At 48.5% G+C, this 26,697-nt stretch overlaps 1 protein-coding gene across 2 annotated transcripts; it reads left to right on the top strand.

Annotated features, from left to right (window-relative positions):
* The first annotated feature begins 5,396 nt into the window (after positions 1-5,396).
* Positions 5,397-22,078, top strand: ATP1B4 (ATPase Na+/K+ transporting family member beta 4). Of its 2 annotated transcripts, none has more exons than XM_044235116.1 (8): positions 5,397-5,459; positions 9,407-9,677; positions 14,182-14,310; positions 14,575-14,679; positions 17,788-17,984; positions 18,835-18,891; positions 21,071-21,166; positions 21,917-22,078. In XM_044235116.1, exons 1-8 carry the CDS (start codon positions 5,397-5,399, stop codon positions 22,076-22,078), a joined length of 1,080 nt encoding a protein of 359 aa, XP_044091051.1. The 2 variants fall into 2 exon arrangements, with proteins under 2 accessions (XP_044091051.1, XP_044091050.1); XM_044235115.1 differs by having other exon boundaries at positions 9,407-9,689.
* Positions 22,079-26,697: the final 4,619 nt, after the last annotated feature.

Genomic DNA, 26,697 nt, shown 5'->3' with positions numbered 1-26,697 from the left:
CTTTAGGCTTCTGGCTCTCTGTCCAACCTGTCACCGGGAAAAATGCGACCTCTTAGATTCTCATTAGCTCCAGAAGCATTTTCCCAATTAGCAGAAAATGAGCCTGGTGGAGGGACCTCCCTTTGGGTAGCCCACACTTTTCCCCAATCACTCAATTCTTCCCTGAGAATGCCGGGTCAGATGCTGCAGTGAAATGAAAATGATAGGACAAACAAACCCACAAAAACAAAAAGCAAAAACAACAACAACAACAACAACAAAAAAAAAAACAAGACCGTCTCCTACTAGCAAGCCACTGGTAATTTGGGGGTTCACTGTCCAGTTTAATCTTCAGTTTCAAGTTGCCCATTTTCTAGCTACAGAGGTATCAGAAAAAGCATTTCTGCACCTGTTGCAAAGTCTCAGCTGCGGCTGGAGACAGACGCAGACAAACGCATATAGAATGTCAGCCCAGTTTTAGCCTATGTGCTGTTGAAGCCAGCCCATGTACACATAAAGTATCATCCAAGTTTAGTACGTCCTGATAAATTACACAGCATCACTTAGGAACACAGGAGATGTCGAAGTTGGAGGACTCCTAAGAGGTCATCGGGCAAAGCCTCCCATCCTCCTCGTCACCCCTGCCCCTGGCCGAGATACCAAAGTTTGGGCAGCTCCAGTGACAAGGGACTCCTTGGCTTTCAGAGGCAGCTGGTGTCTGTGACCAGCTTCAAGAGAGGTCTTTTCTAAAACAAGGACAATCCATCGTCCTGGTACCTGCTAGCCACGGGGGGCTACTTCCTTCTTCAGAACAAGGGATCTCCTAGGGAACCCAGGCCCCACCCCCAACCCTAGGGGGACTGAAACTTCTAGCACTACAGTTTCCGAGCCCAAACCCTGGCTGCGACGGCTGCTGCCTCTGAAGGATTGTGTCCTGAGCTCCGTTTCCCCAGTGGGGCTTGGGGGTGTCGGTCGGGGCGGCCCCACCTCTGTGGCCCCATTCCTCCCTGCCCACCCAGTGAGCGCGAGGCTCCTGGGAACTGCGGCCTCTGCGGACCCACTGCGGTGCCGAGAGTTGGCTTGCCAAAAGCCACGCGATGCAGCAGGTAAGCAGGCAGTCAGAGAGGGGCACTGGCTTTCTGAGAGGCGGCAGTCTAGCTAAGGCAGGAATAGGTTCTAACTTAATAATCTGCTCATCACACGCAGTAAGAGACACCCTGACTTATTCAAAGACACCGTGGGCGGTGCAGAGGATGAATAAGCATGATTCACTGCCACTCTGGCACCCGGGGCACGAAGAATAATAAAACCCAAAGAATTGTAGCCGCCTGAGTAGTAAATTAAGAGATCCGGGGCTCAGCTAGACTCTAGACATCAATGTTACCATGGCGATAAAGGGCCCCAGCGTTCAGCAGTTATTATAGAACAGGCGTCTAATAGGCTAGTCTATGTCACAGCCAAAGCCCAAGGGGCTAGCAAAGAAGACCAATTAGCATATCCATTCATTAGGGGCCTCTGCACACTTCTTCTCTTAATTCCAATTAGCTGTTTGTTTGAACCAACGTCTCTTGCCCGCATTATGTTCATTAGTGCCTTTTAGCCACTGGAAATAGGCTTGAATCTCCACAAGGACCTCACACTTTCCCAAGCCTTCATTTCCACCCCCAGGGGTCTAGGCTTATACAGTCACAAGCTCATGGCCCTCAGTCCCTCGAAATGAAAGCATCTCTCACTGTACAACCGTACTCGACAGATGGAAACTCTGCTCAGGAATGTGATGCGCTAAGGGTTCTTCCTGGAACCCAGCGAAGTAGGGATCTGGGGCCATTATCTGGACCATTCAGGTCAAGGAAACCCTCTGGCCTTAGCCAGTGAGCCTGCTGGCTACGCCCGCTGGCCACTGCTCAGAGGCTAGCTGTGCGGGAGGGGGAGCTTCGGGCAACAGGGACCATACTGGCATCAGCAAAGTCGGGCAGTAGCTGTGCCAGCTTGAAGGACTGCCCTTCAAGGTCCAACCCAAGCCCCGCCTATTCCGGGAAGCCTTCCCTGATCTCTGCAATCACAAATAAGATCCACCCCCCTCCCCCGCAACGCTTCATGTAGTTTGAAGATGACACCCTATGCTGGGCAGTACTCACGGGCAGTCTCAGGCCCTAGGCTGGCCTGGACCTTCCGCACCCATGACTTCAGAGTCCACAGGTCACTGATGCTGGAAGGGTCTGGGGTTCTAGAGAGTCCCCAGTGCTACCCAGCTGAATCCAGTGGCAAAGACCTCTTAAGCCCCACTGCACATGGCCTCCCAGAGAAGATTTAGCAAATCCCTAGGTAAGGAAGCACACAACTGCTCTTTGGTAGCTCTGTGACACACTCTCCCCTCCCCCCACCCTACACACACACACACACACACACACACACACAGAGATGTCAGAAACTAGTCCCTCCCGTGGTGAAGGTGAAGATTCTCTGAAGAATGCTCTGGGAACAGGAGGACCCAGTGCATAGGTTTCTGTCCCCCAACAGCCACCCAGCAACCACGCGGTTTGACCAGAGCAGGCATCCAGGAGACGAGGCATCTAGAAGCAACTGCTAACATCTGCGCCCAAGGACTGGGCATATACAGTTTGAGAAACTGGAGTCACTGAGTCATTTGCCATTCAGTCTGCTGTCAAAGCCTCTCCTCGCCACTCTTGCCTCCGGAGCCACCGTTCACTTACAGCTTCCCTGGTCCCTTCCAGGTCCAGCCTGCTGTGCTGTTCAGCAGCTTGCTTCCCACCATATATGCCCCCCCAAAACTGGCAGCAAAGGTTTCTCCTGTAGCTAGAGTCTTCTGAGTGTGAACTCACACAGATTTCTGTCTTTGAGGTCCTATGGGATTTTGTTATTTTACCCCACCCAACAGCTGGCATTCCAGAAGACAGCCTGATCTATAGCCAAAATACATGGCAAATATATTAAGTGTACAGCATACCCCAGGTTACCCAGAAGGCTCGGGCGGGGGGGCGCCTGGGTGGCTCAGTGGGTTAAAGCCTCTGCTTTCAGCTCAGGTCATGATCTCAGGGTCCTGGGATCGAATCCCACATTGGGCTCTCTGCTCAGCAGGGAGCCTGCTTCCTCCTCACTCTGCCTGCCTCTCTGCCTACTTCTGATCTGTCTCTGTCAAAGAAATAAATAAAATCTTAAAAAAAAAAAAAAAAGGCTCGGGCGTGGGAGACTCTGGAGAACGGAATATTTTGTTACCTGAGGTCACATTGCTCCGAATCTCCTTTTGTCTTCCTGCTTTGGGGTTTTTTTCCCCAGCTTTATGGAGATGTCTTGACATATAACATTGTGTAAGTGTGGGTGTACGAGGTGATTTGACTCACTTGTGTGTTGCAAAATGATGATCACCATAGTGTTAGCTAATAAAACCTTCACCGCGTCACTTAAGTGCCATTTCTTTTTTAGGGGGAGGACACTAAAAATCGACTCTCTTAGCAACTTTCAATAACACAGTCTTATCAACTATACTCAGCATGCTGTACACTAGATCCCCAGAACTTACTCACCTTAGAACTGGAAGTTTGCACCCTTTGACCACCATCTTCCCAGTCTCATCCCCCCAGACCCGCTGACCACCATTCTACTCTCTTTCTAGGAGTTTGGCTTTTTTAGAGTCCACATACAGGAGAGCGCTTCCAGTATTTGCCTTTTGCTGTCTGACTTACTTCACTTGGCACAATGCCCTCAAGGTCCATCCATGTTGTCGCTAATGGCAGGATTTCCTTCTTTCTCATGGCGAAACGATACTCTTGTGCATGTGCGTGTGTATCACACTTTCCTTATCCATTCATCCACTAATGGACACTTAGGTAGCTTCCGTACCTTGCCTATTATGAATAATGCTGCCCCCCCAACTCTTGATTTTTGAAATCTTGCTTACATGACTGTGCTCTTTTCTGCTTTAGGAAGACAAGACCAGTTAACAACCTACCCTTTGGTTTTTGAGGATTGCCAAGGGCTTCAAGATTCTTATATTTAACATTGGGAGTCACACAAAAGGCTTGATTGGAGAAAGTGTGAAAGAGCCCAGTATATACTGAGATCAGGTTAACCCCTGGAATGTATTTTGTTTTTATTAAAGTCCAGAAAGTGGAATGAGTGTCTCTTTTTTTGTCAGTGGCCTCTTTCTCATCAAATAAGGGTATGGCGGGGGGAGGGACTCTGTAAAGGAAGAGTCCTAATTAGTAGCGTTCTAGTAAATGGAGTCTTTATTTGAAATTAAGCACTATGGAAGCTGTCTTCATCAGAATGGCCTAGGCTTGAGATTATGAATAAGTCAATCTATCTAAGCTATTGTGCTGGCTTTCTTGGTTATGTAGCTGCCCAGAATCTCATTGTCTGCAACGTTCTCAGCCACCTGGGTATAACGGGTTGCAGTGGGGGGGGGCGGGGTGATTTTGAAGGAAGAATCACAAATTCCACCCAAACCTTTTAGCCACCCAGGCTCTGGTGGGTGGACTGGACAGACCAAAAACGCTATTCAGTGTTTTGGCTCTTTCTACTAATTTTTCTTTTGTTGGTTCCCACATTGGCTTCAGGAGTTATATATGTCTGGGAAACTGACACGGCAAAGTTCTGGCCTGTTCCCTGCCCTGATGCTAAGGGATAAATATAGATCTCAACCACTACAGAAATGTGGCCAGGATTCCAAGGGCTGTGTGCATGAGGGGCAGCAACTGATGGGACCATTGTGACATGTGGGCTAGAAAAAGGCTTCTTTATGTCCAAGACCCTTGCTGGGGAGGGGAGGGGTAAAGCAGGAATCTGGCTTCTAAAATCAGAATGCATAATCCACATTTCAAGGGGCTTATTTGACACAAATAAGGAATATTGTAGGTGGCTTGGTGTGGGGGGGATGGGGAGAGCAAAGGGAATCTTTCCTGACACCCTAGATCCTTTTGCATGAGATCAGTCTTATGAAAAAAGAAAAGTTATTCTTGGCCATGTCCCCTCACCCCTAGCTCCCACCCACGCCCCACCTCCTGCACACACTGCTACTCAGCTCTCGATTGAGAAGAACACGACTTAAGGTTTCCATTGGGCCCATAGTAGCTCGGGTGCTAGAGAAGGGCAGAGGGCGGGTAGAGACGTGAGGTGAGGGGGGCGGTGAGTCGCTCCTCCTCGTGACCCAGAATATCTCCCCCCTCCCTGTGATGATGAGCTTGCTTTTCCATAAGGGCTTTCCTTTGATTCAGGGAATGGGCCAACCAATGAGAGAGGGGCATGTTAGATTATTTTGGGGAAGGGCTCATGCCAGGAGGGTTCACTTTTACTAGGCGCCAAGTGTCCCCAGCAACCAGTGTCTCCTGTACCAGTGGGAACTCCAGAACTCTCACCCCCTTGCCTGCCTCTGCCTGGTCTTTGCCCACGGAACAGCCATGAGAAGGCAGCTCCGGTCCAGAAGGGCTCCGGCCTCTCCTTACGGTTATCGCTCCAGACTTGTGAGTCCCGGGGAGCAGAATGTTTTGCCATCCCTTTTGAGGGGGGTGGGCTGGGGGTTGCGTAGATCTTGGCTTTCGGCTGCTTCTCCTCAGCATGGGCAGGAACAGCGAGGTTTAAGGAAGCCTATAATTTCAAGATGGGGCAGTGACTCCTGGCACCCCATTGTGCCCTAAATTGCTGCATTGAAGGAGGAAGTCCCTCTTCCTGGGGGAACAAAAGACAAGGGAAGGGGAAGATGCCAAAGAATAGGGACCTTCTAAAATTGGGGGGGGGGCGTCTGGAATTTAAACAAATAGAGCTTTTGGAGTCTGGGAGTAGAGGCTTTGGTCCGTTAGCAGGAAATTTTAGCCAGGAGAGAGAGGAAGGGGAAGAGGAAGCGAAACACACTGCCCACCCAGCTGCCTCAGTCCCCTGGGGTGGGAGAGTCTTAGGAACCCAGCTGCTCTTTTTCTAAAGCAGAAACTCCAAACTCTCTTGCTAAAATCAGAGAACCGTAGATAGAAGCCGGGAGTAATCTTAGACATCATCTCTCCAGAACCCCTCATTATGTAAAGGAGGCTGCTGGGGCTCCGAGCACCGGAGTGACTTGCAAGTTTCCTCACTTTTAATCTCGGGCTCTATCAGACTTGCGGTAGGCGACTCCCTAGTCCTCTGTCTCTCCCCTACCTGCCGCCAGCCCGCCCTGCCCAGCACACACACACACACACACTCGGGCACACGCACTCACACACAGGCACACACACGACTCTGCTGTCGCTGTTTATCTCCAGGATGCACCACAGAGGTCTCTGAACCCACCGTATCCTTGCATTTACTTTGCTCGAAATCGTTAATATATGCCACACACAGTACTTTTTTTCCGGGGAGCGGGGAGGGTTGTGGGGAGTGTAGTCTGAAATCTCCACCAGAGAGGGCTGAGATCTGAGCCCCGGGAGGAAACAAAGCTTAAATCCACTTTTCTTTGGAAATGGCTGCTTATATAACCAAGGAGTCAACAGAGGAAAACATGAACCCCTCCAACCCCGTATCAGCCTACAGAGGGCTTCCCTTCTCAGCCACACCACGTAGAATCTTTCTTTTCACATTTCCAGAGTCCCTCCCAGCTTTCGGAGCAGCCAGAGCCTGTAGGGCACCTACAACACTTCCTTCCTTGGCTTCCTCTCTATGTACTGTTGCTAAAGCGTTATGTATCCGTTCGATTGGTTGTCAAGCGCATCCGAGGGTCTGCTCTTTATAGGCAATGCTTGATTTTTAAATGCACCGGGGGATCTTGCCCTGTAGAGGGACTACTTGATCAAATCTAAAAAGAAACTATTTAATGCAGTAACCGTATGCCAATTTCTCTTTGAAATTAACCAACTATTCAAATGTTTATAGGGTGTTACTCAATGCAGGGCACAAATTTATCCTTTGGGTCATACTGTTTGTTTATATGTTTATATGTTTGTATATTTAGAGTGCTCAAAATGGAGCTACCCTCCGCCCTTCAGACTCTCCCCTTTTAGGGCAACACGATGGCCCGAGCACACACCCACTACTATAGTCCAGCACGTTCACACATGCTGCCACAGGAGGGCACGGCCACTTCAGGCAGCGGGCAAACACAGACCCTCTCATTCCCAGAGTCCTGACAGGATTCTGTTGAATAGTTAGTTGCCCAAAAGTGCCTCCCTTGCATAATGGGAGGTTCTCCTAACCCAGGGAAGCAGAGGAGAGCAAAAAGAATATTTGAGGTTCCTGAAACTCAGGCAGTGTGAGAGCCGTGGGGAAATTAGCTCAGAGAAGGTTAATTCTTCCCGGGAGGGTAAAGCTTTAATGACAAGCCATCTTTAATGGGATTATCATGAAAGCTCATATCTACAAATAAGATCAGGCGGAGGCCCAGGCCAGCTGTCTCCTCCGTGGAGCAGAGGTGGACAGCAGGCCCTCGCACAAGAGGGAGAGAAAAGGAAGCTGTCCAGAAAATATAAAGGGGACACTAAATCCCCCCGCAGTGAACCGTTCCACCTAAATTCTCTGAGATTCCCGGTTGCGGTGGATTCTTCCCAGGCCATGAGGACTACACACCACAGTCCACAAGGCTGCTGGGGTTAAGACGATGAACTCTGAGAGAGCAATTTTCCCAGAGTCTGGCTCAGGTTTTAAGCCCAGTAGTTATCACTGGCAGTCGTTCAGTCCCCACTGGCTCCCGAGCCGTGGGCCCCACACGGGTGGAGGGACACCAAGGAGTTGGAAAAAATACCCACTCTGCCCCTTGGGTGCTGAGAATGTAGTTGGGGAGGTCAAATGCGTACACACGTTTGCACACGAGGGAAAGAGATTTAAGAGCATTTATTAGTCCATTCAACACTGAGCGGATGGAGGCTCTCCTCCTGAGCCTTGCACCATGAGCCCGCATCCGAGTCAGAAATCCTTGATTATGAGCACCTACAATCCCTTGGGAACACAGACTCTGACCCCACTCCCCCACTGGTGGCTCCAATCTGTTAGCGACGTCTGGGTGCTTGAGCTCAGGGTGCGAGGGGAGAAACGTCACTGCCCTAGGTAACGGGAAACACAGGTTCTGTTGACTTGATCACGAACTCTCTGTGTGGCTGCAGCTGCGTCCTGCCCCTCTCTGGGCCTCCGATGGACAAGGGAATCTTCAGGGTCCCTGTCAGTTCTAATGTGGTGTGTGATAGAAAGTTCTATATTGGAACAGACTCGAGAGCCGTTCAGGATTGCTTCTGATCCACAGCCGGATGGCACGGGGCAGACTGAACGCTGAGAGCAGAGTCTTGTCATTCTGGGTCATTTTTACTGATTCTGAGCAATCCAATTTTCTGACCCCCTGCACCCCCGCCCCCCACTAATGGCAGCATTTTTAGCTGAGTGTCCTCTAAATGGCCTTTGAGGAATCAGGCAGGGAGGGGGCAGCACGGAGCCCCTGGTCTCTATCATTTGACACATCCAACCCCAACAGGTGCACAGGCCCCGCCACCCTTCAGATTTGGACAGCAGAGAGAAGGGAGGGTGGCCTCATTTTCTGCCGCTGCAGGGAGCCTTGGCAGACCCCCAAAGAGCAAAGATCCAACTCTCCTGCCTGTGGCCGGGAGGCATTCGAAATCCCATTGGTGAAGTCTGGGTTTCTCTTTTTTTGGTTTAATTTTCTTAGAACCACTCAGAGAAGATTACAGTTTCGGATCTCAATGACTGCAATCAGTCAATCAACAGATATGTGCTGAGCACTCACGACGTGCCCCGATTCTCGCCTAGGGTATGGGGTTGGGTGGGGAGCGGGGAGAAGAGGGAAGTAGCAGTTGAGGTTCCAGACCTCAGGGGGTCTGTTCGGCCAGCTGAAGGCAGGAAGAGGTGCCAGCTCACGCAACAGTCAGAGAAGCAGCAAACAGACCCCTGTGTTTTGTTTCTGCTCGGGTGGGAGTCTAAGTTTTGAGGAGGGGTCCAGCCGCTGGCCTCGCCCTGCTGTCAGAGGCTACTTCCAGGTGCCATGCGGGATGGTCAAGTTGAGCGCCCGCCAGCGTGTGGGACCGACAGTAAAGCTGACCTGGCCTTAGAATTTGCCGTGGTGGACTCAAGTGTCTAAAATGACTCCGTCCTTGGTGTCCAGCTCGGCTCCGCCCTGACAGGCCAGACAAAGTGAGGCCAAGGGTCCAGGACAGAGGAGAGACAGAAGCAGAGCCCTGAGGGGAAGAGCCCAAGGGCCTGCAGCTGAGACTAGAACTTACACCTCTGTGGAAAGAATATTGGGTCAAAATGGGTCAAAGAAAGGATATTTCCTCCAAAAGAGCAGAGAGAGGGAACATGTGCTTCTCGTAACCACGGGTGTGTGTCCGGGGAGGCTTCTCCAAATACGAATCGTCTTCCATTCCTTTTGGCTGGTGGGATGCGCCCTGGGAAATTTTTTTTTTTTTTTCAAAAAGGGGACTGTGTTTTGTCACCGTTCCAGGACGATCAGGATGAAGTGAACCAGAACTACTTAGCAGATGAAGAGGAAGAAGCTGAAGAAGAAGCTCGGGTGACGGTGGTACCGGATCTGGAGGAGGAGGAGGAGGAAGAGGTGGAGGAGGAGGAGGAAGAAGAGGAGGAGGAGGAAGAGGAGGCGAAGGCGGAGGAAAAGGGTCAGGGTCAGCCAGCAGGCAATGCCTGGTGGCAGAGATGGCAGATCGTGAACGAATACCTGTGGGATCCGGAGAAAAGGATGTCTCTGGCCCGAACAGGTCAGAGTTGGAGTAAGTCCCAGTTGTCCCAATGCCCCAGTCGGTGTCCTTTGCTTTTGGCTTGGTGTCCAGGACCCCTTTACCATACGTTGGATGGGCTTGTCTGCACACTTCTCTCAGATCTCATGTGAAGGGCTCGATGCCTAGGGAAATGCCTGCACTGGGGGCAGATCCCGTCGGAAGAAACCAAGTAGGTAAACACATTGGGTGGTGGAGCTGAAAGCCGCTGGGCTCAACTTCATTTGCGATGCAAAGGGTCAGTAAGAATGAGTGGAAAAGCCCAGATTTTGTTTTTTTTTTTTTTAAAGATTTTATTTATTTATTTGATAGAGAGAAATCACAAGTAGGCGGAGAGGCAGGCAGAGAGAGAGAGAGAGAGGGAAGCAGGCTCCCTGCTGAGCAGAGAGCCCGATGCGGGACTCGATCCCAGGACTCTGAGATCATGACCTGAGCCGAAGGCAGCGGCTTAACCCACTGAGCCACCCAGGCGCCCCAGATTTTGTTTGTTTAAGTCCCAGCCCCATCGCTTTCTATCTGTGTGACCTCGGGCTCATCCTTGACCCGCTCTGAGCCTTGGTTTTCCTCACCTGCCAAAGGAGGGAAACAATCCCTACCTTGTCTCTCCCACAGGATCAGCCTGAGGCTCAGTTTGGATGCTTCAGTTGTAAACTTGAAAGCACAGTTGCCTCTTGAACAACACAGGTTTGAAGGGCAGTGCTGCACGCGGGTGTTGCGTGTTTTCCCCACAAACACAGCGTAATGCTCTAAACGTATCTCCTGTCGCACAAGGCCGCCTCTTCCGTGGCTTACTTTATGGTAAGCAGACAGTACATCCCACGTGGAATGTACCAAACACGCGTGAATTGACACTTCCTGTCACCGGTAAGACTTCTGGTCAATGGCAGGCTGCTGGGAGTTACGTTGGGGGAGTCAAGAGTTAGATAGATTTCTGACTGCACCGGGGTCGGCGCCCCTCAATCCCACACTGTTCAAGGTTCAACGGTACTATGCAGGAGACTGCTGCAGGGCTGTGGGGCCGCAGTCCCTGCTAATTTGACTGCGGGTTGATAAAATCTCATCGTCTCACCCAGGAACGTCAGAAAAGGAAAGCCAGGAGGCGCGCCCTCGGAGGTGCGCCCTTGTTCCTGGCTTGCGGGTGTTTCAGGCTCTCAGGGGGGCACACAGAGAAATTCTGCTTAAAGAGGTCATTTCTGGCGATTACGGCCGAGGCCCCATCAAGCTCCATCGATGGCAGAATGGCATTCCTTAGCCAGCGTTTCGGCTTCACAACCTCTCCGGCACCCCTCTCTCAGGGTCCTCCTCACCTCTTGAACTATTCACGCTGAGCCTTCTCCTTAAGAGATCTAGCCTGTGATAAAATTCACACTTGCCACACTCTCCACACGGCCCAGAAAAAGAGCAGCTGCTGGCTTGGCACTCAGTTAACCCACAGCAGAACAAAATAGATGACTGGGCGGGTGAAATCAGAGTCCCCCAGTGTCCCGGGTCTCGGTTGCTGAAGTTGACCATCATGCCTGCTAAAGGCCCTTTTGGCTGAGAATTTTCTCCCCCGCCCACCCTCCCCCCCAGTTTAGGTTTCTAATTCAGCTCCGTCAGGGTGAAAGGGCCAGCCCTCCTTCCTGGAATTAGGAATAGCAGGTGTGGGGCTCTAAGCAACGCCCACCTCCTTTCACCCTTCCTTAGTTCCCAGCCCCACCCCTGCCGATCCCTCAAACCCTCAACTGGAACAAATGTACCATTCAAGGAACATTCCAACGTTCTGGAAGCTGCAGACAAATGCGGACGCTCACTGGGGCTCCAAAGGGGGCACAGCTGTTTCTCCCTTGCCTAAAGAAGACTGGGAACACAGGCCTTGTGAAATGCAAGTGGGCTTCTGGAAGAGGGAGCTGTACTTTAACCCCTAAACGGCCGGTCCCTGGAACTTTACCCGAGGAGCTGAGGCAAGTTGGTCCCATGGAGAATAATCCATGGGCCAAAAAGAGTGATGGGGGAGAAATGTTCAGGTGCCCAGGGAAGACACGGCAGTGGGGACACCCCATGGTAGGCCGTATCTGGGCCTTTGATGGCAGGTGTGAGGAGGGTCCAGCAATTCGGGCTTCTGCTGTTGGGCTTTGTCTGGGCAGGCGGCACATGGTGATGGTAATGCCTAGGCCACCAAGCACATATTTTGCTGCCCTCTTGCTTGAAAACTTGAGCCCACTTGAGCAGTTACTAACCCTGTCTCAGCCTGCACATATTCACCCAGCCTATGGTTATAGTCTGGGTCTTTCCTTTGGTAGTGGGGCAACTTCTATTTTTAGGAACTATCTGTTATTTTATTGGATACTGACAAGAACCATATGAGGTAGTAATATTATTATCCCCATTTTGCAGATGCAGAAACTGAGGCTTAGAGAGGGTAAGTAACTTATCTAAAGTCACACAGTTATGAAGCGGCAGCACTGGGATTCAAGCCCAGCTCAGACGAACACTGGGGTTCACCCTCTTGCTGGAACACCACATTCTCCTCACGAAGTATAGTGATGAGCAAGGCCCTGGCGGGTACGGTCTCAGGACCTGATGGGATGTTCTGGTGGGAGGAATAAAGAATCTAGATCATGGGTCCTTACCCATGTCTATCCAAGATACCCAGGTCTAGCCAGGCTTGGGTAAGGCAATCAGAAGAGACAACCTGCATTACCTAGAGGAGTAGCACAGGGAAAACCTGGACATCCAGGGAAGAAAAAGCTGGAGGGATCAAGGGGTTCCGATGGGTATGGAGCTTGGTCTTCCTTGGTGGGGATGGGGGGGTGGGCAGCTGTGTTAGCCCATCACAGACTTCAGGGCATAGCTCAGGGGTGAGGCTCAGGGGACTCACCACTAGTGCCGTTCCCCCCTCTGCAATTCCTAGCTGCACATCCTAGGCAGGGCGGAAGGCATCTCCAAGGGAGCGTACCTATATCCCATTGCTTTCCTTTCATCCATGAGACTGAGTCTTCTCGTCCGCCAGGATGGCTCCGGCCGTTGCTCCCTTTCCGGGGCTGGGGGCGCGGGTTGAGGAAAGCAGGAGGAGGCAACAAGCACCACCGGTGCACGGGTGCTGCCGTTCCTTCTCCAGGGCTTCCAGCCGAATTGCTGTGTTCTGGCTCCAGTCCTGCCTCAGTTTACCTCAGAAAACATCAAGGTTCCATTTCCAGTGGGATGCCTGCGGAGCTTTCTTCCCCCCTTCCTCTGCTCCTACCCACCCCCCCTTTCTGGTTTATTTTATTTGGTTCATGGTTCAATTTAAAAATTAATATTTGGATTCAGTTTGGGGTACAGCAGAGTTATGCGGTTTGTTCCGGTTTCTGGTTCGTGAGTCAGTTCCAATCTGTCGTTCTGACATCATGTCGCTGCTGTGAGCAGAGCCAGACACTGTTGCCTGAGAGGGCCCCAAGGAGGACTTGAAAAGAACTTCTCAGCAGCCATCTCGTGCTCATTCACCTCGCTCTGTGCTGCCTCATCCTGGGGCAAACCTAATCCCAAAACAGCCCGTGGACGAGGGACTCACACGGCTGTGTTTCTGGTCCCACAGCAACACATATATGAATAATGACGATGGTGGGGACCAACCATGTTTGTAAAGAGCACTTGGTATCTGCCAGGCTCTAGGCTCTGCTATTTAAATGTATCATCCCACGCCAAGAAGGAAGTCCTATCATTGACCTCCCAGGACAGATGAGGAAATTGACGCCCAGAGAGGCGAGCAGGACGCGAGGAGAAGTGGAGCTTTAGATATTGTTAGGGCTATAGATCAGTATATGAGGTGAGCAGCTAAACTTGTTTCCATTCTCCCTGTGAGGAATTAGGGGCATGGAGAGATTTTGGAACTTGCCCTAGCTCACGGGTAGAGCAAGTGTCGATGTGAAGCACACGCTCTTCCCCCTTCCTTCCCCGTCACGTGTTCTTTTGGAAAAGCAGAGCCACTTAAACTTTTGCTGAAGATGAATAAGATTTGAAATAAGTAGGGTGAGGCCTCACTTTGCCTTGATTAGAGTAGAAGCAAGTCCGGCGGAAATTAATCAAAAGTTTGAATTATAGGCTATGTGAAAAGAAATGCTGTTTTCATCACTTGCAAATACATATAATCACTGGAGCCAAGCTGCTAGGACTCTTCAGGGCACCTGCTTTAATGAGGACTCCCAAGCAATTTGCCCTCTGCTGTACTTTCAACTCCACTCCCCCGTAATCTTGCTCATGGCCCTCATCGGCTCAACAAGCCCTTCCATCGGAGATGCTGTAAAGGTACACGGCGATCAGACCTCCGACACAATTCTCACGAATTCAAGATTGGTGAGATCTGAATAAGCAAGGACATACTCAATCTGGGGAAGGTGGAAAAAATAAACAGATACATAAGAAACGTCGCACCTGCTGGGGTTGGTTCTGGCTCATGTGTTCAAGCAAGGAGGCAGGAGGGCTTGTGGGCAAGCACTGACCACTCTCATCTCTGATCCTTCTGCAGGCCTGATTTTAGTCATTTACTTCTTCTTCTATGCCTCCCTGGCTGCTGTGGTCACTCTCTGCATGTACACGCTATTTCTGACCATCAGTCCTTACATGCCGACCTTCACCGAGAGGGTGAAGCCTCCTGGTGAGTGCCCAGATGCCCTTTGCTGTCCGAACTCGCTGGACAGAAATCTGCTTGTACAGCATGTTCAGCCTCAATTAACTTTGGCTCTTCCCGGTAATGACTTAGGGATTCAATTATTAAGAGTAAAAGTAATATGGTACTTGGCAAATTATGGTCCTTTTTATTTTGATTGCCTGGGAGGGGGGTAATGGTTTCATGGGAATCAATACAAAAAACTTATCCCAAGAACGGGTTAATATATCCAAGACCTGTTTTTGTTGCCAGGAGTTATGATCAGACCCTTCGCCCATAGCCTCAACTTCAACTTCAACGTTTCGGAACCTGACACTTGGCAGCATTATGTCATTAGCCTAAATGGCTTTCTCCAGGGTAAGTAAGTTCCTCTGAATGGGCGAAATCTCTGTGGAAAAGCAGTGGGGTGGGGGCGGGGGATTCAAAATTCACAATTCACTGGAAGTCCCACTCTTACTAACCCCAGCCCATCCTGGTCTCTCCTTACCTCGCACCCCCCTCAGCAGCCGTATGTACAATCAAGACTGTTCTGGTTTGTGATTGTATGTTGTCTTGAAAGCACAGAAGACAAGTCTCCAGCAAGATGTTAAGTTCATTGGGGCAGAGAACTTGTTTTCTTTTCTTAAACATTCTAGGGCACCTAGTTATGTCCTGAGCACATCCAGATGGCTCAATAATGACCATTTATAAAAGATCATTCCAGGGGGTGGGTAGTGGTGAGAAGAGAATGGGAAGAGTCCTGCCTCCTATACTTTCTCAAGGTAAGAGAATTCCTTTCTTGGAGATGGGCCATCTTGAAGGAAGAGGGCAAGGGTCTTGATTTAATTAATATCCCAGCAGGGAGTTAGAGGAAGAATCTCTGGGTGACAGTCACGCCACATTTTGATAGCAAATGTTTGCAAGACGCCCATCTCTATAGTGTCATCAGATACACTTCCAGGGACCAACAGGTGGCTTTTTGAGAAGCCCTTCCACGGACTCAAAACGGAGGTAGCTCTTTGGTTAAGGTCCGACACAGAGCATGAAGGTTCTAAAGCCCCAGTGGGTTGCATAAATTATTTGCGGAAAAAAGCCAGTTTGATTGCTTTGGTTGTCCCTGCCTGGCTGAAATGGAGGGGTAGAGAGCAGTAGAATATGCACTGAACGAGAAGAACAATATTTTATGTGACTGGAAGTGTTACGTAAATGCATAAATCTTCTTATTTAACTTTAACCCTCCATAGAAGCGACCGGCGGGGCACCTGCATGGCTTAGTCATCGGCCAAGTGTCCAACCCCTGATCTCTGGTCCAGTCTTGATCTTAGGATTGTGAGTTCAAGCCCCGTGTTGGGGCTACATAAAGAATCTACCATCTCCATTCTCCAAATGGGGCAACTGAGGCTCAGAAAGGGGAAGTAATGTGATAAAAGTCTCCCAGCAGCCGAATCAGTGTTTAAACCCACATCCATGGTTGTGACACACTTGCCACGGGAAGTGTGATCCAGGACCCGTAGCATCAGCATCCCCTGGGAGTTTGTCAGAAGGGCGGGCTCTCAGGTCCCACCCCAGACCTGTGGAATCAGGATCGGCACTTGAACAAGATCCGCAGGTGATCTGTATAAACTTTAAAGCTTGAGAAATACTACTTCTCGTAATTCTTTGCTGCTGCCATATGACCTGGAGTTAGAATCTCAGCTCTGTATCAGTCATGCTCAGTGTCATTTTGGGGAAGTCTGAGTTTCAGATTCCTCATCTGTAAAATGATGGAGGCTGGGTCCTTTCTGGGTCCACGTAGTTTTTCGAACTCAAAACAAACAAAACCCAAAACATTTTGGGCATCAATGGCCAGCACAGTATCTTCTCTTCTTTCAAACTGTTTGTGAGCTGTTGCAAGTGTGTTGTCAGACCCTCTGCTGAGGAAATCCCTCTGAAAAGCTAGTAGATAGAGAAATACCAATTCTGACCTGATGGCAGAGATGGAGAACAGTAGGGAAAGCATCAGGTTTTTATTTTTTTTATTTTTTTAAAAGATTTTATTTATTTATTTATTTGACAGACGGAGATCACAAGCAGGCAGAGAGGCAGGCAGAGAGAGAGGAGGAAGCAGGCTCCCTGCTGAGCAGAGAGCCCGATGCGGGGCTCGATCCCAGGACTCTGAGATCATGACCTGAGCCGAAGGCAGTGGCTTAACCCACTGAGCCACCCAGGCGCCCCAGCATCAGGTTTTTAGTTCCTAAGTGTAGATAACATGCCCTATTTAAAAGGAACACATCTCTGAAATAGACATCTCAGAGTATCAATTTCATTCCCACGAGGACTGTGATTTTGCAATAAGGGTCATGCCCATGTCACATTATTTTTAATGGAACTACCTCAAGAGAAACAATGAGCACGTGATTAGAGCTTCTATTTAGAAACTTAACATTTGAACATAGTTCTTGTTCTAAAAAAAAAAAAAGATTAAAAAGAAACCTTGAATCGAATGTAGCTTTGTCAAAGGAAAAATAAAGGCTTAACGGTAATTGGAATAGATTTAAAATTTCCAGTTGCTCCTTAACAATACTAAACCCGAGTGACAACCTGTCCAGATTACAATCCAGCAGTACATTTGGAGTTTTACCACCAGCAGATCATAGGTGCACAGTCTCCTCTGAAAAACTGAGCTACTGGGAACATGAGTGCATGGGGACTGGACCTAACAAGACAAACTGGACTCCGTCATTTAAAGCCAAACTCATTTAAAGCCAAACTGGAAATAATGCAGTCGTTTTCAAAGCCCAGTCCGTGGCATCTGGTAGTCCAAAGAGTGAGCTCACAGACAGCCCCTTTCGCTCTCTCTCCTTGATAAGTATGCCTTGGACTCACGCTCCATTCCATCTGATGTAAAGGGACACAAACCCTGAGTGCCTCGAGTTTCAGTAGACAAGATCTCACCCTCTCACTTTCTTGGGGGAGACCCTACAGCTTGTCACTGGTTTCTGTCTTTCAACCTAAGTTCTATTCTGTGGTGCTAACTTCTGTCCGTAAAGGATGAGAAGCTGGTTTATCTCCTTTTCTTTTTTTTTTTTAAAGATTTTATTTTTATTTGTCAGAGAGAGAGAGGGAGAGAGAGCGAGCACAGGCAGACAGAATGGCAGGCAGAGACAGAGGGAGAAGCAGGCTCCCTGCCGAGCAAGGAGCCCGATGTGGGACTCGATCCCAGGATGCTGGGATCATGACCTGAGCCGAAGGCAGCTGCTTAACCAACTGAGCCACCCAGGCGTCCCTTTATCTTCTTTTCCTTCCTCTCTTCCTCCTCTCCCTCCCTCCTGTCCCACAACACACACTTCTCATTTTCTTGTATCTGAAAAGAAATAATGGAAAATGGAAGCTACACACCAGCAAATTGCAGAAAGGAAACTAGGGAGGAGGTTCCTGAAAATGTGGCCCTCCCCTGTAGCACCTGTCTAACATGTCCCCCCTTTGCTGCCCCCACACATGCTTTAGGTTACAATGACAGTCTCCAAGAGGAGATGAATGTAGATTGTCCCCCGGGGCAGTACTTCATCCAAGATGGCGATGAGGAGGAAGACAAGAAGGCCTGCCAGTTTAAGCGCTCCTTCCTGAAGAACTGCTCTGGCTTGGAAGACCCTACTTTTGGCTACTCTACTGGACAGCCTTGCATCCTTCTAAAGATGAACCGGGTATATTGGCCCTTGATACTCCCGTGATAATAAGTAGAGGAGCTGGGTAGGGGCTCCGGCCCCTCTGTTTCTCGTGGGCTCTGTCTCGGCACACTGCAAGTCTGGCCACTTTTACTGACAGCGTCAGTAATACAAACAACTGGACAAACCTATCAAACAATAATCCCCTTTCTCCCTGATTACTTCCTATTTCCACTCTCGTCTCCTGCCCCTAACCTGCCCTTTGATGCCCTCTGTCAGTAATGAGGTCCTGAGCTGTTTGGAACAGGGGACTGACATGATGGGGGAGGGACAATTCTTCTATCAGAAGAGATACACTTTCCTCCTCTCCTGCCATGCCTTGGGTGTGGTAGAGCCTTACCAGGCACATCGCTCTTAAAACCGGAAAGTTCTTTCCATCATCAGGGTTCTCCTGCTGCAGTTACCTTTGTATGAGCATCAGGCACAAATACAAGGGGTAAGCTGAGCTGCACAACTCTGGAGATATTTTTGCACTTTTTGCCTTGTAAAAAAATATTTTTTATTTGACAGAGAGAGTACAAGCAGGGGGAGCAGCAGTAGGAGAGGCAGAAGCAGGCTCCCCACTGAGCAGGGAGCCCGATGAGGGGCTCCATCCCAGGACCCTGAGATCATGACCTGAGCCAGAGGGAGAGGCTTAACCCACTGAGCCACCCAGGCGCCCCTAGTTGTTGGCTTTTTTAACATTCCTGAGAGGGCTAATGGGCTGTTTATGCCTAAGGAAGGGGTGGTTTAAGGGGGGTTTAGAAAAGCCCCATTTTTACTGTTCAATCCATTTTGGTTTTTGATGTTTAAAAACAACAACAACAACATTCTGGTTTTCTTTTGATAGATTGTAGGCTTTCGTCCAGAGCTTGGGGATCCTGTGAAGGTGTCCTGCAAAGTTCAGGTAAAGTGCCTTTTTGAGTAAGTACTGCTAGCCTATCTGTTTTATGCAAAAAGATGGTTCTTCCCTCCTAAGGTTTTCATCGTGGATGACTGGCTGTAGGTTAGGGAAAGGGCTAGGCTTTTCCTAGCTATGCCTCCCTTTGGTAGCTTCTGGCCTCCCTCTTGCCAGAATGCATTCAATTCATGTGTGTTTGTGTGTGTTGTGCGGGTGTGTGTGTCCACGCCGGTTTATACCTGCGAAAGCTGAAGAACGACCCTGCTAAAGGCCACAGCAAGGACCGACAGTGCGCCTGTCATTAACTGGGATTCTGTTTACACTTTTGCTTTTAGCTCTAATTACTTGTTTCTTTGAACTAAACAAACAGCTTTTATTAGAGTCATTAGTCCCTGCTTTTCAAACAGAATTTCACTTTTTGCAGCAATGACCAGTGGCACAGAGTGTTGGGATAACAAATGACTACAAGGGAAGAATAAACAGAAGTCCATTAATATGCTAATTAACTGTCCTTCGAGGGACCATTAACTCCTATCTCATCGGCACCAATTAGCTCCTTTGTAGGAAGAAGCCCTAGGTCTTGGGTTTGCTTCTCCAACTGGAAGCAGTAGCTCCCTCCAGTTTCCCAGCATCCACTGCGCCCCCAGCCCCGGCCAGCCGTCTCGCTCCTGTTCGTGAAGCCGGGTAATCCCATCCTCCGTGCTAGAAACACAGCTCGAAACTCCAGCCTCGATGGTGGTGGATCAGAAAGCCGCAAGAGGTAGCATTTACCCAGCACGCATTTATTGGTCACTTTTGCTCTACCGGGTACTTTGCTAGGTGCTGGGGGCGTCAAGATAACTATGGCTCTATCTCTGAAGTTGGGGCTTCAGGTATTCCAGCTGCTATGAAAGGGGCAGTGGGGACACTGACGATGATGAGTGATGAAAGGTCAGGCCACAGTTTGCCCCGCCAGCAAGGTAGGAAGGACATTCATTCTGTTCACATGGACACGAGTCTGTGTAAATACACACACGCACACGCGGTGTGACAACAAACTAGTGGCACTGATTCCCCAGACTACTCACAGGCGTGAACTGCATGGCTTTCTAGAAGAATATGTAAGTAAATCATAAAGGCCGACTCGGTCTTAAACTAGCATGTTAGTTGGCTCGAGTCCTATTTACAGCTCCCTAGAGCCATTCGTCTTTCTGCTTGCACAGAACCTTGCTGAGAACTGTCTTTTAAAAAGAAAACAAGAAACAGTAAGAGTCATTATACATTCGATAATAATCAATTGGTCAAAATCCACACCCACTTGTGGAAATCAAGCAGGACAAGGTAATCACAAGGATAAATTAAGGGGAGCTTAAGAGTATACTCTGAACGATCATACTATGTTGACAGAAGGAATCACATGACCCCAGTGAGTGATTTGCTGGTAGTGAGCTGTTTGTCCCTCATTAGTCCCCAGATCTCTGCTAAACAGGGCAAGCCTATATGCCTAGGCAGAATGGTCAGTCCCCTACCTGATGTGACATGATGAGGGTAGACTGACTTCTTTCATCTTTCCAGCACTGGTTCCCTCTTGCTTAGCCTCCCGAGTTCACCTCCCGTAAGTAAGCACTACAGAGAAGATGGTCAGACACACGAGTTTTGGTGGGCCAAACTGGAGGCCGTGTCCCTGGGCAGCAGATCCCAGCACACCTGGTCTCCCGTCCCACGGAACTGAGTCCCCGGCGTGCAAGGCGTCGTGCCGTGGGATCTACTCAGCATGTTCTAACTTCTGCCTGCCTCAGCGTCCAAGACTGGCTGCCAGGCCCACGATTATTACTTTTTTTTTCGAGAGGGGCTGACATGGTAGACCCTCTTGCTAGGGCAGCACCAACTACTGGCCACCCCCTAGAACCCTTCTATCTGGGTCTCCTAGGAGCCAGTATGGAACTATATTGAGCACGTTCGGTCTCCTCAGTCCAGGCTTTCCATTCTGTATTCTTTGAACTGAAAACCGAGGCACAGTCTCTCCCTGGAAATGTTCTGGCAATAGGTGTGGGGTAAGCTATGCCCCATTCTGCTTTCATGGGTCTTCCTGGGACAGTTGGTCCTGGGTCACATCATGATTTCACCAGGGGCACAAGCCCCTCGAGCTCAGGCTTCAATTCCCTGGGGGACCCAGCATCTCACATATACCTGCTTTTACTTCCAGAGAGGTGATGAAAATGACATCCGATCCATCAATTACTACCCAGAGTCGGCTTCTTTTGACCTTCGCTACTACCCTTACTATGGCAAACTGACTCACGTAAGCCTGTATCCTTTTCAGTCTTTGCTGTCAAAAAGGGCTCAGAGACAGAGGCAGGGCTGCCCAGAATCTCTGAGAATTAGGGAGCAGCATGTAGTAACAGTGGGGTGAATAGTGGCTGGCCAAAACCAGGAGCTCCCTCTCCCAATTCCTACTACAACCGCTCCTTTCCATATCTGAGGGTACTTCACATATGGTCTGGTCTAACTCCTTCAGCTTACAGATGGAGAAATTCAAGTTCAGAGAGAGAAAGTGACTTGCCCAACACACAGAGCTAATTAGTGGCAGAGCCAGGAGCAGACAGATCCCTGTCACTGCATTCCACGACACCCAAATGATCAAACCCGCCTGTTTGTTCCAGGTGAAGCCTTGGGGCAGGGGTGGTGGGTCACAGGGCCGGGCTTCACCTTGAGCATAGACATTTCAAAGACGCTAGTTCCGGCTACATTCGCGGTCTGATAACCCAGAAAATCCTATCACACAGAGTTAGACCTGGTTTTCCCCAGAGGACAGTCAGACATCCGACAGGGACTTAGGGGAGAAAGGTGTCATTTCCCCCACGGAACCAGGGCAGAGAGAGAGCGCGTGTCAGTTGCTTTAGCCATTCGTGACCTGGCATCATGGGATTTGCTCAGTTCGCTGGTGAGGGTTACCCCATTCTGCTCTGAGTATTTGTCCCTTGCATCCTGTTACCCACCCCCTACGGCCTCCGCCCCTCCCATTTAGGAGTCATTGTTCTTCTGCCTGCAGGTTAACTACACCTCCCCGCTGGTGGCAATGCACTTCACAGATGTGGTGAAGAACCAAGCGGTGCCTGTCCAGTGCCAGCTGAAGGGCAAGGGCATCATAAATGATGTCATCAATGATCGTTTTGTGGGTAGGGTGATCTTCACTCTGAACATAGAAACCTAAGAACTTTGCGGGGCACTCCCACTAGTTCTGTTTCTATTTTATTTCATGTAACCCCTGGTAGGACCTGAATTCTTTTTCTTCGCTCAGGACACAGCCAGACGGACACCTAAGACAGCAGATCATCTTTCCTTGCCTTTGACATATGTATAAAATGACATTGTGGGATTGATTTTTTAAAGGTAGTCTCTCCTGATAACAAATAGATGATTTTAATTTCCTTTCCCCCTACTTAAAACTAAAACCCATTCGTGCTGCTAGAGGTCTCACCATAGTGTAAATGTAGTATCTGATAAAATTCACAAGAGCCATGAAGGAGAATTTCTATAACGATTTTAAATTCATGGTGTTTTGTAAAATTTTGTTGTTTTTAGAGGTGAGATTCCTCCCAATCAGGCTGATAAGCTTTTTGTTTGTTTGTTTCTGGTTGTTGTTATTCTTTCTTTTTTTTTTTTTTTTAATTTTTTCTTAACCTACCTGGCAAGTTCCTTCCCTGGGAATCACCAATCAGACCAACTCAGAATACACCTAGGGCTATCATACCTAGAGAACTCTATATCCAAGAGTGCTTGAGGAACTGGCTGTCTCAAATGGGCAACTAAATAATACTGATTTGAAGACTAGGTTATCTTCAACTGGGACAGAAAGCAGTGCTAACTGGATATCGTTCTGGAATACAAATGAACACCTTTCCTATGACTTTTGGGGGGAGGGGAGGTCCATAGCAACTGGGGCGAATACTTACCATGTGAATGGGATTGGCATTTGATTCTTTGCTCTGTGGTGTGATCATCCAAAGGCAAACATTCCTGCACACAGGTTTGTCTCAGCTGCAGGCAAAGGAGAAAACGAGGAAGATCTCCACCCGCTAATTATTCTTGGGCCCTATCTTGGCAGTGATAAAATGTCCTTTGAGACCATCCGGGAGGGGCATGGTGAGCCCCAGCTACAGCTCTAGGGATTGAAATCACGGTCCGCCAACTGATACACAGTAAGACAGAAAGCTCCCATCGGGCTTCCCCCAAACCCAAAGCCCATTTCCGGTGCTTCATGTGCCCAGAAAACGATGCGAGGCAGGTGTTTATCCAGGTTGTGGGTCAGCCAGGCTGCTTTGTCTTCTCCCGGCCACTAGACCGGTCCACAGCTTCTTAACACCTCCACCAGGGGGAGGGCTGGCACAAGGAGAAAAAGTGAGCATTAGCCAATTGCATGGTGTCTCGGGGTCCAAAGAACGCTTCGGTGCCACCTAGAAAAGCGTCCAGAGTCTGAATCTCCTCCCAAAACGGGGAACTGGCAATCTGGTAGTGAAGACAAACAAGCCAAGAAGTAACTCTGAACGAGTGTGACGAGTTCAACGACTAGTATGTGGAAATGCTATGGGAACATGAGGAAAAGTACCCAACTTGAGCTGAGAAAGTAGCAGAGGAAATTTCACATGCGAAATTATAATCACAAAAGACCACCGTGTGTTTGGGTAACTGGGAGCAGTTCGTGTGGCTGGAGTGTAAGGGGCTCAGAGGAATGGCCGGGAGTGGCAGGGGATTGGGCTAGAAGGGTATACAGGTACTGAAAGAGGACTTCGAGTTTAATCCAGTAGGTGAAAAGGAGTCCTTCAAGTATTTTAAGCAGGGAAGCTCTGTGATCATATTTGCACTTTGGAAAGAGCACTTTGGCAGCTAGAGTGACGGGGTGGGGGGGTTGGAGAGGGCAAGACTGGGGAATGGGCACTGAGGGAGAAGGAGGAGTCAGGAATGCCTCCGAGGTTTTGAACTTGGCTAGAACCAGTGCGATGGTGACATTGTTGATCGAGACTGAAAATCCAAGAGAGAAGCAAGATTGGAGAGCAAGATGTTCTCAACTTAAAGCTTATGATTCCTATTGGTCAGACACGGACGTGGAGATGTCAACACAAGTGGGGATGGGGAGAAGGAAATCTGAGAACAAAAACAGCATTTGCTTAAGTGAACGCTCTTAAGAAATTCTAAGCTATTTAATCTCAGGAACTCGAGCCAGTTATGTAAACACGCCCCACGGATCTAGTCTCTCAGATAGTGTTTTTCTCTTTAGCTTGTGGCAGAAACCTCTGCCACTGCTCTTTGGATTCTCCTTCCCATTTCCCAACTCTCGTCAACGGAGTAGAGGGGAGCCGACCTCTATTAACAAGATAAAAGATACTCAACAGCATATCTGTGGAAAATACAAAAAGAAAATGAAACTCTCTCCTCCTAACCCTTCCTTACCAAATTCCATTTCCAAAACTAATCTTTCAAAAGAGCAAAATACCTGAAGACGGTAACTTTAAAACCATTTCAAGATTTCCTCAAACAATCAAGCTCTCAAAATTCAGTAGGAAAAGATAATAGAACATTAGATCTGGAAAGGATACTAGAGTGTTTAGAGAAAACCTGCATTGCATCTGACTCCAGGTCCAGTGCTCTTTCTACTCTGAGCTGCTGCTTACCAGGAAGTACCATCTTTTTAAAAATCAATGGATGATACCCCAAACATTTTGAAACATATGTCAAATTTGAGTTAGAATAGTTAACATTTCACAGGAACTCAACTACTGGTGCTATATATACATAATACATTATCCTGTTAAATACGTTGACTATTACACAGACAAGGAATTATGAATCTTTTGTCCTACAGTATTTCTCATTCAGTGGAATCCATTGTATCCACAGTTTCCGAGCAGTATTGAATAGTACTAGGATGGTTTGGGTTGTCAGATGGGACATGTAAAAATAACTTTATCACACAGAACTGGAAATTATCACTAAACTGGGATTCTAACAGTTCAATAAACTTCCGGTGGATTAGTCTAAATCTTCCCCCGTACCATTTCATACGGGGATTTGATTTGTATACCATCTGTTGCAATGCACTTGGTTTTACTTGATTGTCAATGAGAATTACTACTTCCAAATGCCTTTGTGGTTTTGTCCATGCTAGAGTTATGATTTCTCACCCCTCTGAAATCATTACCTTAAAATAACTTTTCTTAGACATCTATTTTCTGAGAATCTTCATGTAGAAAACATTATTATTGTATTGAGGAATTGTTGACAATAATAAATTGAAATTAAAAAGAGGTGTATGGTTTCCTCTTTCTAGACGGTATCACTGATTTTCCCACAGGAATCCTGGGCAGCCATGTGGGTGGAAAACTTGACAATTGACAGCCCATTAGTTTAAAACTTTTTTCTTCTTCTTCCTCCCACTTTTTTTTTTTTTTGACTCTTGGGGTTTAATCACAGGAGGATGAAACTAAAAGTTTTTTCGTTTTTGAGCATCTTTCCTTTTTAGTCTCTATGCTCTGGTTTCTCGGAAGACTACTTTGTCAGAGCAAACTTCCTTTCTTCATCGAGTCCTGGTATAAATTGTTCCATTTGTTTGTGTAGGAAAAGAACACCAAAAGAAACTCTGAAGTGGGGGAAAGGAACAAAAATCCAAAGAGAAGCTGCAGTTGCTTGATGAAAGCCTAGCTAAGTGACTTTAGGGCACATCTGGTCACAAATGGTCTCCCAGAGCAAATCTCTAATGGTAATTGCAATTAAAGACAGAAATATTTCCACTCCCTTGTTTGGCTCAGAGACTAAGCTGCTGTAGGAATCATCCCTTCTTTCTTTGGAAGCTGCCCTGGCCCATGGTCTACAAGGCTTATATAGTTTGACTGGGGAGTGAAGTCTGTGATCCCAGTACATTACCCCTATCTAAGTTCTATGTTAGAGTCATTTTCCTTATTGATTTCCTCTTAAAATACTCAAGCATGATAAAGTAATTTAGCCGAGTCATGCAGAGTGTGATTTACACTGTGATTTTAAGATTTTATTTATTTGTCAGAGAGGGAGAGAGAGACAGAGCACAAGCACAGGCAGAGTGGCAGGCTAGAGGCAGAGGGAGAAGCAGGCTCCCCGCCGAGCAAGGAGCCCCATGTGGGACTCGATCCCAGGATGCCGGGATCATAACCTGAGCTGAAGGCAGCTGCTTAACCAACTGAGCCACCCTGGCGTCCCTACACTGTGATTTGGATGTGTGTGCTGGCGGGAAGAAAGGAGAGGATGGATGGAGGCAAAGGGCGAGGAAAAGGGAGTTGAAAGGCTAAATAGCCCTGCTTACTTTGCAAAGCTCTTTAGTTGCAGGCTAGAAGGGAAGAAACGCTCATAGGAAGATGTAAAAAGTTTGAGAAGGATGTGATAGGCTCTCAGTCTGGCACCTTAGTCTCCAGCATGTAGTTCTGTGCAGGATCCTGCACAGCCCTAACATCAATCAGGGTTCCAACAATAAAGAGCACACGTGACAAAATGGGATAATGGAAGGGGGGTTATTTCCCAAAGAGATGACTTATAGATGTGTAGATGCAGGGAACCACAGAAAATAGCACAATAACTCAGGCTAGTATAAGCTAAACTCTTACCTTCCCTAGAGCTCAAGGGACAGGCATAGGAAGTGGCTCCCCCAACCCAGAAAGACTGAGTCATGTACAACTGACTGCCTTGAGAAGAGTGGTGACCTTATTGAAGGTCTAACCTAGCCCAGGGTGATTGTGTGGGGAGGTAATCCCACACCTATTTATGGTGATAGTTGAACTTTTAAACTAAAATCTTTTCAAATTTTTA

The sequence above is a fragment of the Neovison vison genome, chromosome X (genome assembly GCF_020171115.1).
Source record: "Neovison vison isolate M4711 chromosome X, ASM_NN_V1, whole genome shotgun sequence".
Lineage (NCBI taxonomy): Eukaryota > Metazoa > Chordata > Mammalia > Carnivora > Mustelidae > Neogale > Neogale vison.
The sequence above is the reverse complement of the archived record's forward strand: the minus strand, read 5'-3'. Positions and strand labels throughout refer to the sequence as shown.

Bases quoted from the DNA above. Each gene is read 5' to 3' on its own strand.
- ATP1B4 (XM_044235115.1), top strand. From the start codon at position 5,397: ATGAGAAGGCAGCTCCGGTCCAGAAGGGCTCCGGCCTCTCCTTACGGT. The intron at 5,460-9,406 runs GTGAGTCCCGGG...TCACCGTTCCAG, and splicing joins ACGGTTATCGCTCCAGACTT to GACGATCAGGATGAAGTGAA. The intron at 17,985-18,834 runs GTATATTGGCCC...TTCTTTTGATAG, and splicing joins TCCTTCTAAAGATGAACCGG to ATTGTAGGCTTTCGTCCAGA.